This window comes from Arvicola amphibius, chromosome 4, assembly GCF_903992535.2.
Source record: "Arvicola amphibius chromosome 4, mArvAmp1.2, whole genome shotgun sequence".
Taxonomy (NCBI): Eukaryota; Metazoa; Chordata; class Mammalia; order Rodentia; family Cricetidae; genus Arvicola; species Arvicola amphibius.
Genome location: NC_052050.1, coordinates 35,673,471 through 35,689,957, shown reverse-complemented (window position 1 = coordinate 35,689,957; position 16,487 = coordinate 35,673,471). Strand labels below are relative to the sequence as shown.

At 43.2% G+C, this 16,487-nt stretch overlaps 1 protein-coding gene across 7 annotated transcripts in view; it reads left to right on the top strand.

Annotated features, from left to right (window-relative positions):
• The window catches only part of Bcas3 (BCAS3 microtubule associated cell migration factor), a 485,118-nt gene that overhangs the window by 213,708 nt on the left and 254,923 nt on the right, over positions 1-16,487 (top strand). For all 7 annotated transcript variants that reach the window (XM_042055034.1, XM_042055036.1, XM_042055035.1 and 4 more), the window contains 2 exons: positions 11,381-11,481; positions 15,513-15,709. In XM_042055034.1, the coding sequence (XP_041910968.1) occupies positions 11,381-11,481; positions 15,513-15,709 (298 nt within the window). The remainder of the gene's footprint in view (positions 1-11,380; positions 11,482-15,512; positions 15,710-16,487) is intronic.

The window sequence follows — 16,487 nt, the reverse complement described above, 5'->3', positions numbered from 1 at the left end:
CTGGGTCATAGAAAGATATTCAGTGTGCCTTTCTGTCATAGGGCACCTTTCTCAGCGGTCATAACAATGTGATGTCTGATGGTTCAGAGGACTAGTTTACACTGCAGGTTTTTAAATGAATACACATCCTTGTGGCGGTTTAATCTGGCCGGTTTCCCCCTTGCTCTTCCCTGTTTCTGGAATGGGACAGTGAGTGCCTGATGTACAGGAGGTGAACTTAGGATTCTCTGTGTATTCCTTCTCATCCTAATTCCAAATTCTGTTTCTAGAAGTGGTTTGTTTCCAACTCTGGTTTTACGTCTACTGGTAGAGAATTACACACTGTTTTAGATACAGTGAGTGGGCTGAGCCCTCATCCCTCACACACTCAGGATTGCTCCTCAGATTCTTGGTGACTCCAGCCCTTTCGCCCAGCCGCCAGTGGCCCGCTCTCCCATTGAGGAGTGTAGAAAACTTCAGGTTCCTTTTCCGCTCTGAATTTGGAGCAGCTTCCAGGATGCACTGCATAGCTAATGGTTTTGTTTCCAGTTCACAGACAGACATGGGTCAAGAAGGAGATAGAGTGATTATGGCTTAAGCGTGAGCAGGAGTTCAGGCATAGGTTTTTCTCTCCAAACCAGTCACAGAAAACCTAACAGTAGTTAGCATTCGGTCCATGACAAGAATTAATATATTAACTGGATTATAGCACTGTTTGACAAACTGCTTACTAATACATCAAAATTGATTGGGCATTCTCTTTTTGAATGACAAATGGCTGCATTAAGAGGGGGAGGGAAATCCATTAATTATAGCTGCTCTCAGCTATGGGAAATGTAATCATATAAATATGGATCTTGCTACAGCAGAGATCTCTCCTCCCAGTATTGTGTCTTCTGTGTGCATCTACACCTCTTTGCTATTAACGGAGCAGCTTCTCCCAGCTGCTCTCCTGTGAATGACTTAACATTTTCCCGCTGTGTAAAAACTATCCTGACTCATGGCCCAGGAATTCTTTTCTGATACTCCAGAAAATACCAAGAGAACCTCATAGCTCAGCCCTTGGGCTGCATTCACAATTGTGCTTGCTCTAAATATGTGTCTGTTCTTGCTTTACTTCGCACAGAAGGTAGGACTTTTAGTTTGGGGATGGGAAATTTGGAAAGAGGTGGTTTGTTTTCCTATACGGGTCCTTGAGTTACTAGTTTCTGTACCTCAGGTTCCTCATCTTTATAATTAAGCAATGAAAACCCCTTTGCACCTGGAAGAACTGGGGTGCTATAACTTCCTGAACCCAAATTTCAGAGCCTAGGAGGCTGCAGCACTGGCTCGGTATTAAGGGCATTTAGCGTTCCTGGAGAGGACCTGTGTTTGGTTCTCAGCACCCATGTGGCAGCTTACAACCTCCTGTAGGCACTCACATGGGCACATACATGCGTATAGGCAGACAGCCATACACATGAAATTAAACAACCCTTTAAGTAATTCAGGGGCTTACCCAGTGAAAAGGACATAGTGCCCCAGGCACTGGAGGGGATGCCAGTGAGCCTCCACAGCTGAGCCCAGTCATCTCGCTGTTCTCCACCTTTTATGTTCTGACAGGAAATGTTAATATTTAACTAATGATGGACTCAAAGGTATCTGCTATTCTTTACAAAAAAAAACTATGTTTCTCTACCTACATTTGAGACAGTATATCCATACTTTGCTCCACCCCAATAATGCCAAAATAATAGTAACAGTTGCAGTAATTTGCTGTATTCTTGCCCTCTTTTAAAAATGGAAGTCGGTGAGCCCTCTGTTGTAGGACTGTCAAGTGAGATTGCTCCTTGGATACCTCTCGTAATAACGGAGGCTTCCTTAGAAGTTCTTGGCTCTGATGTTCCCAGGACTTCATAACAGGCACAGCCGAGTGTTGCAGCCAGCAGTGCTTCGTGGTAAAGCAGCAGCAGCAGAAGCAGCAGCACCACAGAGAACGTATCTCTGTTGGTCTCAGCTCCTCAGATCTGAACAGGCCACTTAGCAAGTGTGCCTCTCTAGGAGTGTGTGAATTTCCCCAAATATTCAACAAAAACCATTTTATTTATCAATTCTTATCGAAAATGCAAATTCATTGTCACTCTTCTGTCTTTGGACTTTGATCATCTTCATTCTCCTAGTAACTTGTAAGGAGTTTTGCTATCCATTTGTGCAGAACGACTAATTTCTAGAATGGTCTGTGGATATTTGCCTTAAGGCTCAGAAGCTTTATCTTAAGATGAGTCGACTCTTAACCTTAAACTTCTGAAGTGTCAGAAGAATATTTGATCCTGAGATTATTTTTTCAGTCTCTGTCTCATTGAAGGAGAGAGTGGCATGGCTCTCATCTTTTACTTTTTGAATTACAATTTTAAGAAATTCCTATTATGCTGATATATTAATATTCAGAGAAAATTAAAGTGCCAGGAACGAAAAAAGAAAAGTCGGAGAGAAAGAAAACCAGGAAAGAACAGGAAAGGAGGGATAGAGGACGAAGGAAAAGAAGGTTGTTAGAGGTCAGAAACCGAATGTGAGCCGCGGGCATGGGAATCAGAGCTCATGGGGTCTTCACACAGAGGCACAGAAAGCACATGAAGAAGTGTTTTAAAAAGATGTCATTCTGATCTATTTAATCTGTGGCTCCCCGAATAATCGAGGCTAGTCTATATAGTTTATTCTGTAGCCAAGAACAGCATCCAGGTTATAGTCGACCCGTCTCCACGTGAGCAGTGATTGATCAGGTTCTTTTCAGATGTCTGAAACACTTTTGAAAAATTTTAGGAATGTGGCTACATTTCAGTTTCTGCCATGTAAAAATTCCTGGTTTTGATCCCCCGCATCCCATAAAAATAAAGATAGGAAAAGTAGTTATAGAAATGGTCAAACATACACAGAATACAGCAGATTGTTTTGTGGCTCTACCTGTAACCTGCCCTGCTTCTGTTTCCTGGGGAACGCTTTGCATGTGCGTGTGCACACAGAGGCAGAGGGAGGTCTTTCTCCACATTTCCCCATGACTGTTTCCCTCTGCGTCTGCTGATGACTTTAGAACTGCAGGTGAGGTGGATGCAGGGGTCTGGAGAGCTCCAAGTGGCTCGCGCTGTTTGCCAGAAGAGGATCAAGCCTTGAGAAAGGTTCTCTTGCTTTCAGAGGGAGCCCATAGGTGATTGTTAGTCGGCCCAACCCTCTTGCTTCTGTGTTTAATGGATCTATTTGGACTTAAAGGAATACATAGTGTAGCCATAATGATGATTTAGGATTCTGAAATACATTCCTATGGATGAGCTGAAAATATTGGTGTCTTCAAGGTCTAAAAGCGCTTCTTTCTTCTTGCCAAGACAACTTTGCCTCTTTTGCTTAGGCAAGAGCAAATGTCTGTTTAGTTCTTTCTGCTGTATAATGATCTAGACTTTCCTAGAATAGTATTAGGCAATAAACAAGTAAAGCATGGGAGAAGCTGCATTAATTCTGTGCAAAATGATTGCTTTTCTAAATGCTTCCCACCCCTTTTCAACTTGTCGCCCTGCTCTGTTTGTGTTCGTTTGTTTTCGTGGGTGTGTTTTGTGGTGCTGGTGATCAGTCCAAGAAATGGCTCTCTCGCCACCGTAAGTTCCCTGGTGGAGCTCTGATCATCAGCCTTGGCCGCGAATGCCGTTGCCCGCTGGGCCATCTGACCCGCCCCCCCTGTTTTCACTTTTTATAAAGCTGAATTTCATCGTGTTGCTCGGGCAACTCACGCTGTAGACCCTGATGACTTTGAGCTTGCAATCCTCCTGCTTCAGCCTCCCATATAGCTGAGATTACAGGTCAGTGACTCCAGGTCCTAGTGCGGCTCATGATTCTTCACAAAATTTAGACTCCAGTACTTCTGCCTCCATCAGGCAACCATTCCTCTCAGCTGAAACACTTCACTGTTACAGGTTTGAAAATGGAGTAAAGTTGGTCTTATATTTGATATTTTTGTAAATATAGAAATGTTAATATGCAGACATGTTGTGCATAAACAAAAGGAGAAGCATCACCTTGTCTTAGAAAAACTTGTTGCACCTGGTAAGCTGCTGAGACACGTGACTGAACACACCGTGAGTCACTTGGTTTTCCACACCGTGGCAGTCATCCCTCACGGTGCATTTGATTGCTTTCCAGTTCCTTTCCTCGGCTGGACTCGCTCTGCTGACCCTATTGTAGTTCTCTTTTTGCACAGCTTTCTACTAAATACCTACTTTTATATAGGTACACTGTCTACACCACTTCCAATGTACTAGCATACAGGTAATGGAAAGTCCTCCCTGTCCCCTAACCATCCTCACTACCTCCCAGAAGGTAAGTCGTGTTTGCTTGCAGATGGGCAGGAGGATGCAGTCTCGTGTTGCTGTTTAGACTCCAGAGCTATGGCGTCACTCCACAAGCTCTAAGCAAGACCGTCTCGTTACTGCAGGCAGGGTGGACTTATTCCCTACTTATCTTGCTATTGTTGTTAATGTGCCTGTGATGAGGTTCGCTGCTGACTGAGTTGCAGACGCACATGTTAAGTTGGCATTGTGGGTATCTTTCCAGTTGGGACTTTAGTTGCTGATGTCCTAAAGACGTTGCCACACTCTTGTTTACTCCGTTCCAAGTTGCACATTGGGATGCTTTGGAAATTTTGCTCAGCAGAGTTGCTGATCTGGCCAAGAATACCAGTCCATTAGGCTCTATTGTTTTCTTCATTTTATGAGATCTTTACGGTCATGCTGAGTAGTAAAACGAAATTGTGAGCCCTGCCAGGCCGCCTCCAGATATCATTTGTCCAGACACACAATGTAAAATGACCTCTAGGGCAACAGGAATAACAAATGAGAGGTCCTTTAGTCATGCAATGGAAGGAGACTTTGGGAATCTGGAAAAGGAAACTGGAGAGAGAGGGATAAGATGTACCCGGAGTTGAAGGCTATTCGGGGAAATGGATTCTCTTATAGACAATAAGAATATGTCATTTTTCTAATTATATATTGCTGGTGACTGTTCTTCTGGGAATGCGGAAGAAAAGGAAAGTGAAACCAGAGATGTGCAATGACTGAATGCAAAAAACTTTAATAATTAATTAGCGAACATCTATGGTACCCCTGGGCCAGGGTGCAGGGAAGATCATTGATCCATTTAATATAAACGTGGGAGATGCTTGTTCCTGTATGTACTGTTACACTGCTGTTGGCTCTTGTGAAGTGTGCCTACTAATAAGCAGGGCCGCAGTGAGGGAGCGCCTCTGTAAAATTCAGTGTGCTCCCTGGCGCCCACTTACAGCGCCTATAACAGAGTGAGTGGGTTCTAATAGGAACCATTTCTTTGGATATTTTTGGTGTATGATTTTGTAGCTGGTGCCTTTTTCCTTTTTTGCCTTAGTCATTGAAAAGTAACGAATGTCTGTCACCCAGATAAGTATGTGATGGAAGGAGACTTTAGGAATCTGTACAGGGGAAGTGTGGAGAGAGGGATAAGACGTAAAACGACAGTCTCTTGAAGGTTATAGATGTGTGGTTACTGCTGCTTTCACAGATTGCTTGGCTCTTGCGTTTTCCCTTTGGGCATGGTTGGATCACTGGGAACTTCTCTGTTCATTTTGCTGTTTGGTTGTTTGTGTTGGAGACTTAGCTTTTAAGCAGATTTCCATTTCCACAGTAAGAAACTGCATTTGCCCTCTCGTTCTCCCCTGGAGGCCCAAATACTTTCTCATGAGAAGCAGGGTTCGGTTTGGAGCACTGTCATATTGTATAGTCGCTACAGAAGTGCTGCTTTTCATAAGAAACAGTATATGTGCAAGTTTGTTCTTGAGCAGGAGTTTATCACTGTTGGCCTTTGGGTGAACCTGGAGCAGGAGCTATTTCATTCAGGGCAGCATGATGTCATTGAAGTCAAAAAGTTCTCTGTAGCTCGAAAAAGACACATTGTTCCCTGAAATAACTTAAAGGACTGAAACCTGTTGGCACATTATTGGCTTCTCAGGGCCTCACTAAAGACTTCAGCTAGGCTGCTTTTCATCATTTTCTGTGGGGTGGGGACTTTGCAGAGTACAGAAAGCACCCTGCTCCTGAATCTCAAGAGTGTTAGGTGGCACTCACAAAGTTCGGCCACCAGCCTTCCTGATGATCCTCCGAAGAGAGCACCATGCCTGTATAGTCCAGGTTTCAAACCTTTCATTGTGTTCTTAAGTGGGTTTAAATTCCACTTCGCTTTTCACATAGCTCTACAGTAGATAGGACTCTCCTCTCGTTTGGAATGTGAGGCCGTGTGTGGGTGAGCACAGCTGTGTTTGGTGGGCACCCTCATATTGGCCCTCATTGCAGTTACTCGTAGGACCCTCAACGGCCTCATATTGCCTGGGAAAGTCGGGAGGCCAGACTTGGTCATCTGCCATCACTGCTGTTGAGCTGCTGTGTTTTCTGAGCTTCTGGAGCCACACTTGAGATGTTTTCTTAGTGTTACCAAAACCAAAAAACCAGAAAAACCCAGAAAAACCCAGAAACCCAGACGAACTGAAGGAAGCAGTTCCTTCCACTGGTGTGCATACTAGAGCCGCGCATTGCGTTCATACCACTGTTTGATTACTTATTGCTTTATGTGCAGTCTATGCGAGGGGCTCGTGACCCATGTGTTCTTGACCTTTTCATGTTTTTATGCATTGCAAATCTTTAATTTATCTAATTTAGTAGTACTAGATAGAACCACACATTTTTTTCAATCTTGAGGCAATTCTTATGTCCCTTTAATCACATTAAGATGTCTGACTTTGTGCTGAATGCTTGCAAATCACACCCAACCCACTGGGAGGACTATTTCTCCCTCTGTTCTCTTGCAGAGACATTCATGACAGTGCTGAATCCTGCATCGTCCTTGGCGCAGAGTAGGTTTACTAATGAAGGACCAAGGTTACTGAGCTTTAACTGTTTCTTTGGGTGGAATTTTAGGAACCACTTACTTCTCCGAAAGTGCAGCAGTTTGTGCAGTAAATGTGCATCCCCTGAAGTAGCACTGACTTGTTTCTAGAACCCGGAACCACATCACACATGTATGTATGATGTATGCTAAAATGGAAAGGAGGTTTTAGCAGAGCCCAGAGGTGGAGGTTTAAATGTCACGTGGATTGGTTCATAATTATGGCTAGCGGAGCATGGGAGGTGGTGTTTTCAATTTTCTTTAGATAATAATAATAATAATAATAATAATAATAACTTCTGTGCACACTGATCTTTGTAATCAGCTACAGAAAACACCTCAGAAGTCAAAACCAAGATTCTTCCAAGTTTTCATAGAATTCAGGACATATTCTTTGATTACTGAGAAATTTTTATGTGCGTGTCGGACCTAGGGATATAGTCATCAAAACATTCATCTTTCTCTTCATGATTTCACTTACTTTGTTTTTATCAATTTGGAAGCAGTTTGGGCTGAGACTGAAAGGGGTATTTTGCAGAGATCAGCACTTGACAAACTTGTTCTGTTTTATTGGCCCCTGTGACACGTGAACTATGAATGTATACATACAAGCATGCACCCACATATCCCTCTCTGACAGCAAAGTACACTAGCTGGGGTTTTGTTGTTGTTTTTGAGCTGTTGTTTACTCATTCTCGGCATGCCTGCTTCCCTGAGAACACAGGCTGTAAACATTCGGGGTCACAGTTAGCATATAACTGCCCGGTGTTCTCTGTTTATCCAATGTCTGTGTGGAGACAGTGTTTTTAAAGTGCTGTTCCTAAAGTAAATTGGCAGTGCTTCCTTTGCATGCATGTAAGGTGCACTATAAATTCCTGTAACCAAAGTAGGGGACAAGGTGATAACTTTACATCTTGATGCTCCTGCACCTTTGCTCTGGCAAGTCTGTCAATCACCTAAAAAGAGCTGGTATACATAACCAGCTAGCAAAGGTCGGGGAGATGCCTTAGTGTGAGCGTCACTTGCTGCTCTTCTAGAGGCCCCAGCAGCACATGGTCGATCACAACCATAACTCTGATTCCAAGGAATCTGACTCATCTGACCCCCATTGTTACCAGGCGCACGCATGGTTCTCATCCTCCATCATACACACACACATACACACACACATACATACATACATACAAAAATGCATATACACATGTACACTCAGATACACAACTACATATAAAATTAGTTTATAAAACTCCCCTTTTAAATTTTAAAATTAAGATAGTTCTTCGCAGGGCAGTGGTAGAACACATCTTTAATCCCAGATCTCAGGAGACAGAGGCAGATGGATCTCTGTGTTAGAGGTCAACCTTTTATACAGAGTGAGTTTCAGGGCAGTGAGGGATGCACCGAGAAACCCTGGCTTGAGAAACCAAAACCGATAGATAGATAGATAGATAGATAGATAGATAGATAGATAGATAGATAGATAGATAGATAGATAGTTGAATTATAGTTGAGCCTATGTTATTAGAAGTATGAAAAATGCATCATTGATATCCTTTCTAGTATTGCATCTAAATGTTGTGTAAAATATTTTGACATAACATTTGAGAACATTTTATTCTTGTTGGTACCAAGTGCATGACCTAGATCCTGATGAGATTGTTGGTTATTGATGGACACAGCCGCCCTAGCATTCATTCTTATTTCTACTTCCTGCCTTGTGGTCCTTTGGACCTGTCCTGTTCCTGTTGCACCTGTACCAGATGCTCTACCCTTTCTGCACTCTATCCGAGAGTGGCACAGTTTTAACAGAGTGGAGATTCTCTGCTCTCACAGCCAGTCAGTACCTGTCACTGGGCAGGATTGCTTTCCTTTCCAGTTCTAAGGAGCGTTTGGAAAGTGCGCAGACTCTGCTCCAGTCAGGTGTCCATTCTGATTTGTTTTTCATCCCACTAGGTTCAAAGTTTCCATTTACTCTTCCCATTGACCCAGTAGTTGTTTCCCTCCTTAGGCAGTGAATGCTGACTACTCTCTACCTACTAGGATTGGAGGAAGTTTAAAACACCCATAAGTATAGGGGAGAAAAAAAGGGATATTCAGTTAACACGGAAGATATTTCTCCTGCACTTTAATTTTTCCATCTTCTGGTACTGCTAGAGCATCTTAATTGGAAACCAGTGAACAGAAGGCCTTTCTAAAATCCCCATGTAGAAGTTCGAGGTTCAAATTCCTGATTTCCTTTCCTTGCCTTTCCCCCTTCTGGCAGTTTAAAGGAGACTTATCTATTGCCACTGTTTCACATATACAAAGAATTCATTTCTGTTGTATATTTGGAATATTTACTACTTCCTTTGTAAAGCAGATGAGGACGGAGGGGCTCCTCCTCCTCCCTACTTCCTCATCCTCCTCCCACCCCATGGGAAATTCCAAGCATACCCACCACCAGATAACAATAGTGCAGCAAACCAATAAACCACCAGCTCAAGACCAGGGTTATTCCGGCAATAGTCCACTCCATCCTCGCCCTACGCCCATCCCTGCCACCCTGATGTCCACAATTTCATGAAGTCCTAGTGTCAAACCATTCTGCCGCTGTCACTCTAGAATACAAAGCTTCAGCCTTACGCTTATTATTTTTTGAGTGTTTATTCTGAGAAAGCTATGACTTTAGGTCCAGGGCATGTGGTACGCACACAGTCTCTTTGAAGATTTCACATTAGGTTTTATTTTCTTGTGGAAAGGTGATTTCCTGCCTGCTCACAGCTGTGTGGTCATTCGGTCACGTGGCTCCAGCTTTACCACCCAGATTGCTGCTCTTGCTGTACTCCATGTCCCCTGGTCTCTACGCGACTTCAGTAAACGTCACTAACATCTTTTCTCATCTGTCCCACACAACACGTGCTACCTACCGTCTTGTCAAGCTTTTTTTATTATTTTATGGTATGTTCTGATTTTTGTGGGGGCATTGAACATGAAATCCTCTGCCTTCTGCGTGCTGAGATTGGACTCATAGCCCTAGGCATAACTACCCCACTGTTTTTTTGAAATAAGGGAAGAGAGAGAACTGATAGTTCCTCTTGGTTTTGTCAGTGGCGATAATTTCACATCAAACAAAGGTGATGAATGATTTGGGGGCAGCTGCCTCTTGAAAAATTAGTTGACTTACCATCTTTACTAATTCTATACCAGAATTAGTCCCCAAAGATTGTTGGAATAATAATAGGTAATTGTTAGGATATTCTTTTATTCATGATGCCATTTGCCATCATAAAAAATATAATTGTGTGGCTTTGTCATCATTTGGGTTTCATGTTAAATATCAACATGTTATAGCTAGAGAACCATGATTTTGAAGAAACGACAGTTAACAACAGTGTAAGATACTGCACACCTTACATTTCGGCACTATGTCTGTCCATAATGACTGAATTAGGTCTCATTTCTTTTTTTGAAACAAGTTCAAATAACTAGTTTTGTGAACTTGTGTCTTTTAAAATTTTGCCTTGGGTCATACTTCATCTTCTTTGTTGGATCTGTTTCCACAAAATTTTGTTCTCTCCATATGTTTCCTTGACATCATCAAAGAAGATTGACATCTCCTTTACTGTTCATGGAGGAATGTATTAAGCATTTCATTGAATCTGTATTAAGAATATTTAAAATGCTTGTTTTCTTTTTAATAGCCTATACTAAGGAAATTTGGCATCTAGATGAATTTACAAATCTCCCTGGTCGTGGAAATGATGAGATTCTTTCCTGTTACAGCCATGGCCCTTTACGACTCATCCTGCTTCTGTCCCTTCACCCCATGCCTTCTCTTTGGTCCTGTTTCCCAGTTAGCTTCAATGCTTGATTTCTCTGAAGGGAGGTGGGGGGAGCTGGGGAGTTGTGCATTCAGTAGAGATGGAGAAAATTCACAGCCATAAGGAATGATGTGCCTTCAAAGAAACACTGGGGTGTGGAGACACAAAATTTGAGTAACTGTTGGAACTCAGTGAATGTTAGAAATATTTTGTTGTTTGGACAGGAGCTCCTGAGCCTTCGCTGTACATAAAAGTGACGAATGGGTTCTCGGGATCCGTCACAGGTCACCTAGCGAGTAGGTCTGCCAGCGCCTCAGTGAACCTGGCTGTTCAGATGGATTCAGTTATTCCAAGGATCTCACCACTAAATGTCCACAGTTGTTTTCTGCGGGTTTTGATTTTTTTTTTAAAATGAAGCCTCTTACTGTTGCCCATACTGACCTTGACAAGATCCCTTCCTGTAGCTTCTGAGTAACTGGGTACAACACTTGCCAACAGCTTGGCCCGCGTTTACCGTTAATCGGAGATCTTTCTAAGACTTGTTTGCTCATCAGTTCATGAATTGCACCTGTGTTGTATGTGTTATATCACCTATTTGAGCTGATTATGTTCTCATCTGATTTTCCAATGCACGATTTGGAGAGGTTTAAATTCTTTTTTTTCTCCTGTAGCGCTTCCCCCTGGAAGTCCCGGCCCCATTACTCGACATGGGTCCTATGACAGCTTGGCCTCTGACCATAGTGGACAGGAAGATGAAGAATGGCTTTCCCAGGTAAAACTCTGATATATTGGGTTTATTGCAATGAAAATGAAATGAAATTTATGCTCTGGCAAAGCATGCATGGGTAGCCCATATATGGTGGTTCTGTTGAACTTGTCCATACTGTGTTTCATGGTCTAAGTTGATGAGGACGACTGACCAGGTCTCTCTCTCTTTTTAAAAATTTACTATGTATACAGTATTCTTCCTGCATTTCTGCCTGCACACCAGAAGAGGGCACCAGATCTCATTACAGATGGTTGTGAGCCACCATGTGGTTGCTGGGAATTGAACTCAGGACCTTTGGAAGAGCAGGCTGTGCTCGTAACCGCTGAGCCATAAGGAAGAATGGAAATCTGTGTTTATTCTATTATTTTCCTTACAGGAAAGTGGAGATAATTGGTACACTTTGTGAGTCACCAGAACTATGAGTATTTCCTTATTAAGAATGTCTTTGAAATACTGTTGCAGGAGTGCACACATATATTTTACTTGTACATATTACGTCTATACTTCACTGACATTTATCTGTGCTCATACAAACGTTTGCTTTCAGAGCATACAAAGTGTCCAAATGCTTTTGTTGGGGGAGGTCAGCAGTGTTTTCTGCTAGTTCTGGCTGGAATTCCTTTCCTGGCTATTACCGATGGCCTCCGCACCATGCTAAAACAGCGTCCCTCAGCCACTCTCACCCCACTGGTGGCTCCGTCTTCAAGTGAAGCGCTTTGATTTCAAAGCGACTTGGGCAGATTTCACAGTGGAGCGATTACAGTGACTTCATTACAGATGCTGTTGTGTCTGCCTCCAGCCTGACATCGTTTGGGGAGGTTAACGACCTGTCTCGCATTACCCATTTGGCAGCTTTTATCAGACAGGTGCCTCAGAGAAGTCGGACCCTTTGTGGTGTTTTCAGGGAGTAGCCCGAAAAGCAGAAGTGGCTCTCGAAACTGGAGGAACAATGTTTATTCCAAGACCCAGCAATGCTTGCGGGGTGCCTGTGAATGGCGGCCCATCTTCTGGCATGCGGAGGTCCTTCCTCTCCTGGTGCTATCAGGATAAAATAACCCATTGTGCACAGGATTTGTCCAAGAGTGCTGGCACAGAAACCATTGTCCTTCATTCAGCTTTTCTTTGAGAAGAAGGGGTACTGTGTGCTGTCAGTGTGGAAGTGCATACAGTATGTTTGTCCTGCACACAGCAGGCGTGTGAATACTGCAACATCTGGCTATCGCCTCAGTGAAATTGCACGGGCATATGTTTACCTCTAGGCTCTGTGACACTCACGGTTTTGAGCTTAAAATATACACAATTCTTTATCTGTGGCCTAATTTACATTGCCGAGTGCAACTCTGAGAATCAGAAATCGCTGTCCTTGCTCTGAGTGTTCTCTCCCTTTCATAGTGGGTATGCGAATATCCTTCCAAGACCAGGATGCCTGTGCCCTCTCAAAGTTGCACGCCTTTGCACTCCGTGGACCTTGTCAGTTGTGTTTTATTAAAACTTAATCACTGCAATCTGAGAAACGTAATTAAATATAAAAGAATCGGGGCGAGGACTCCAGGCACGTGGGAGCCAGTTTGATTAGGCCTTAGCGCAGGTGTGGATACGGCAGTGGCAAGGCTGGGACAAGAGTAGTTGGATTTTGCTGAAGATTTCCAGAAACTGCTCTTCCCAGGGTCGTCTGCGGAGCCATTTTCAGGCTCCCCCGTCTTCTGTTCCTTTTTCTTACAATATTGAGTACAATCCTGGCAATGCCCCACCCCTTCCGTAGATTTGATACTTATAAAACTTTTGAATTTCTGTTTTGCTGTGTGTGAATCCTTTGTCGGTGTTTATGACAGTAGAAAAAAACATTTTGATCAAGCGTCAGTTCCATGAGGGAAACAGGATAGCTCCTTTATTTAAAATAGATGTGAGCGCTGGAGAGACAGCTCAGGAGTTCAGTGCGCTGAGTCCCCAGCTCCCACCTGGGGCGGCTCACAGCTGCCTATAATCCGGCACCTAGGGAACCCGGCTATCATCTGGACTTTCCAGGCACCTGTACACATTTGATGTATCCTCACACAGATACCTACACATAAGTAGAATTTAATCTTAAAAATGTATTTTAAAAAGTAGACGTGAGAAAACTTGGAAGAAATGTAAATATGCTACTGTATTGTACAAGGGAGCCAGCTTCATCTGTGAGATGATTTGGGCCTTATCTTAGTTTTCTAGAGCCAAGAACAACTGCATGGTTTTCAAGAGCTTGAGAGAATTACTTTTAGTCGCTTTCAGTGCATGCCCTCACTGTGGTAAATGCTGGCTCCATTGAGTTTACAAGGGCGGTCAGTCCCTAGGAAGCTGATCTCGTTACATGGGGTCCACAACTCAGGTTTCCTTTCCTCCCTCCAAGCCCTCCTATGTACAAACCTTCCTCCCCCCATTTTCTTTAAAATTCTTGCTCTTTTTCTCTTTAATTTTTGTTGTTGTTGGTGGTGGTATGTGTGTATGGTGTGTGTGTTTATTCCTAAATATGATTACAACCTGCTTATTCTGTATAATATATGTAAGTTTTCAAGACTGACCATTTGGTATTGGATAAGCAATGTGTGTGCCCTTTCCTGGGAGAGACTGTCTCTCCCCCTTGGCATTCCTTAGTTGCCTGCAGTTCTTGGTCTTGGTTGAGGCTTGTGAGAACGCCCCTTCCATATTAGCATGTCTCTTGGTGTTATTGTTAGTCATGTTTAGGCAGCCACATTGGTGAGATTTATTGGTGTACCTTCTTGGGCATTTCCTGGAGACAAGATCTCACAGCTATCTTCCTGTCTCAATAATCCCTGAGACTTAGATGTGGGACTAGGCTCCACAACTCTACATTTTGATAAGTATAGTTTTCTGTAATGGTCTCCATATACCTGAAAGAGTTGTCTCCTTGATGAGGGGTGAGAACTAATCTGTGGGCATAAGAATTTGAGAATGTAGGTTAGTAAAGTGGAGGCCCCAGAATCTCCTCCAAGATCCACAACCCCAATGGCCTCAGGGAGTTGGCTAGGCTTCTAGTCCATGGTTTAAATGCGTCTAGTCTTAAGAGAGTTGTTGCTAACCATCCAGGCATATGTCCCACGATTGTGACCTTAATGTTTTTGTGCCTTGCTGGTCATTGTTGTGGTTCATAGATATCATAGCTGGTTTGCTTTCCTCCTTTAGAAGCTTGGCAAATTGTGGTATCATGAAAGCTAGTTCCCAGGTAGGAGACCTTCAGGTCAGATCCATTCACACCCTCTGGGTCCTCTGTCTAAAGTATATGGTCAGCAATAGGGATTTTCATTCTGCATCTGGGCCATAACCAAGGGCATCAGCAGCAATCTATAATGTTTTGAGTCTTTTGCAGTCCTGACCCTCAGTTCAAAAGAGGGCTTTGAAAGGGTTTCTGCACCCTGATACTGAGTCTCTCTGCTGATGCAATAAATCAGATCAGGCTGAATTAATAAAACCAGATTTAATCTGGGGGGAGATTGGTCAGGAGAAATCACATGGCCTGTTTATGGGCTGGGTCTTAAATACCTTGTCTGCATAGTCGATCATCTGGGGAGGGGGAGCTGCCACTTGGAGGGCTTCCTCAGGGGCAGGGTCTGCAGAGAGAAAGTGAGTGAGTGGAGCTTCAACCTAAACAGACTTCTCATTCCTGGTATTGGGCTTTTTGTTACACTATGGCTCTTGCAGGAAGCAATTTGGTTTTTTTTAAGATTTTATATTAAATTATGGACATATGTATGTGTGTATGTACTTGAGTATAGCTTCTCTGAGAGATCAGAAAGGAGCGCTGCACCCCTAGAACTGGATGTCTAAGGCATTAAAAGTCACCGGTTGTGTGTAGTGGGAACTAAATTGCCGTTCCTGGAAGAACAGGAATATCCATGTAAGTTAGGATTGTGGTTGTATTTTGGCTCAGGTACTCCGACTGTCTTTACTTCACTAAACTGGAAAGTGAGTATTAAAGGAACAAGAAGTTACCACTGCAGACCATAATATATTGAACCACAACCCTGTCTCTTTTTCAGGTTGAAATTGTAACACACACTGGACCCCACAGACGCCTGTGGATGGGTCCCCAGTTCCAGTTTAAAACCATCCACCCCTCAGGGCAGACCACGGTCATATCATCTAGTTCCTCCGTGTTGCAGTCTCACGGGCCAAGCGACACACCACAGCCGCTCCTGGATTTCGATACAGATGATCTAGATCTCAACAGTCTCAGGTAAGAGAGGGGAACCAGGAGGTTAGTTGTAAGACAGGATGACTTTGTAACGAGTGTCCTGTGCAGTGTTCATGGCTCCTTTTGACACAATATCCTATTGTTGACTCCATCTGTAACTGTGATTTATTGTTCTCTCTCGGGCTGACCACATGCTGCAAATACTTTCGTCCTGAAGTATCTTTTTGCTAATGCCAGAGCACTTTAAAAAGCTGTCCAGTTTGTGCTTCTTGTTCAGACTGGCGAATGTACCTTCCGCCATCGTTCTGAAGCCGGAACTGCTGTCTTTAGTTCTGCACCTGCGCCTGTCTCCTTCCCTTACTTATTACATCACGCGAGATGAAGGGTCAGTGTACTTCGTTTGTGATTGGTGGCCTAGGTTTTCCTGACCCATACTCTACTTCCTACTTGTCAGGATCATATACATGTCTCAAGAGAATGCTTTTCATTTCTACTTTTTATGATTCAATTTGGTTACTTTTAAACTTTGTAGTCTCGCATTAGCATAGCATTTAATTTACAATCCTCATTTTACTTGTCCTCTCTTTCAAAAGAATTCGAGGACTGGGATATGGCTGAGGGCTAAAGGGTGTCTCATATGCCTGAGGCTGGGTCCAGTCAGCCCCATCAGGAGAAAAATCAGTCTGTTAATAAACTCTGATGGGTATAGTTGCACACATCTTTAATTCCAGCATCCAGGAGGCTTAGATGGGTGGTTAGTGAGTCCAAGGCCATAAGAATACCTTTGCAAAATTTTAAATATCTATTATGCATTGTTTTT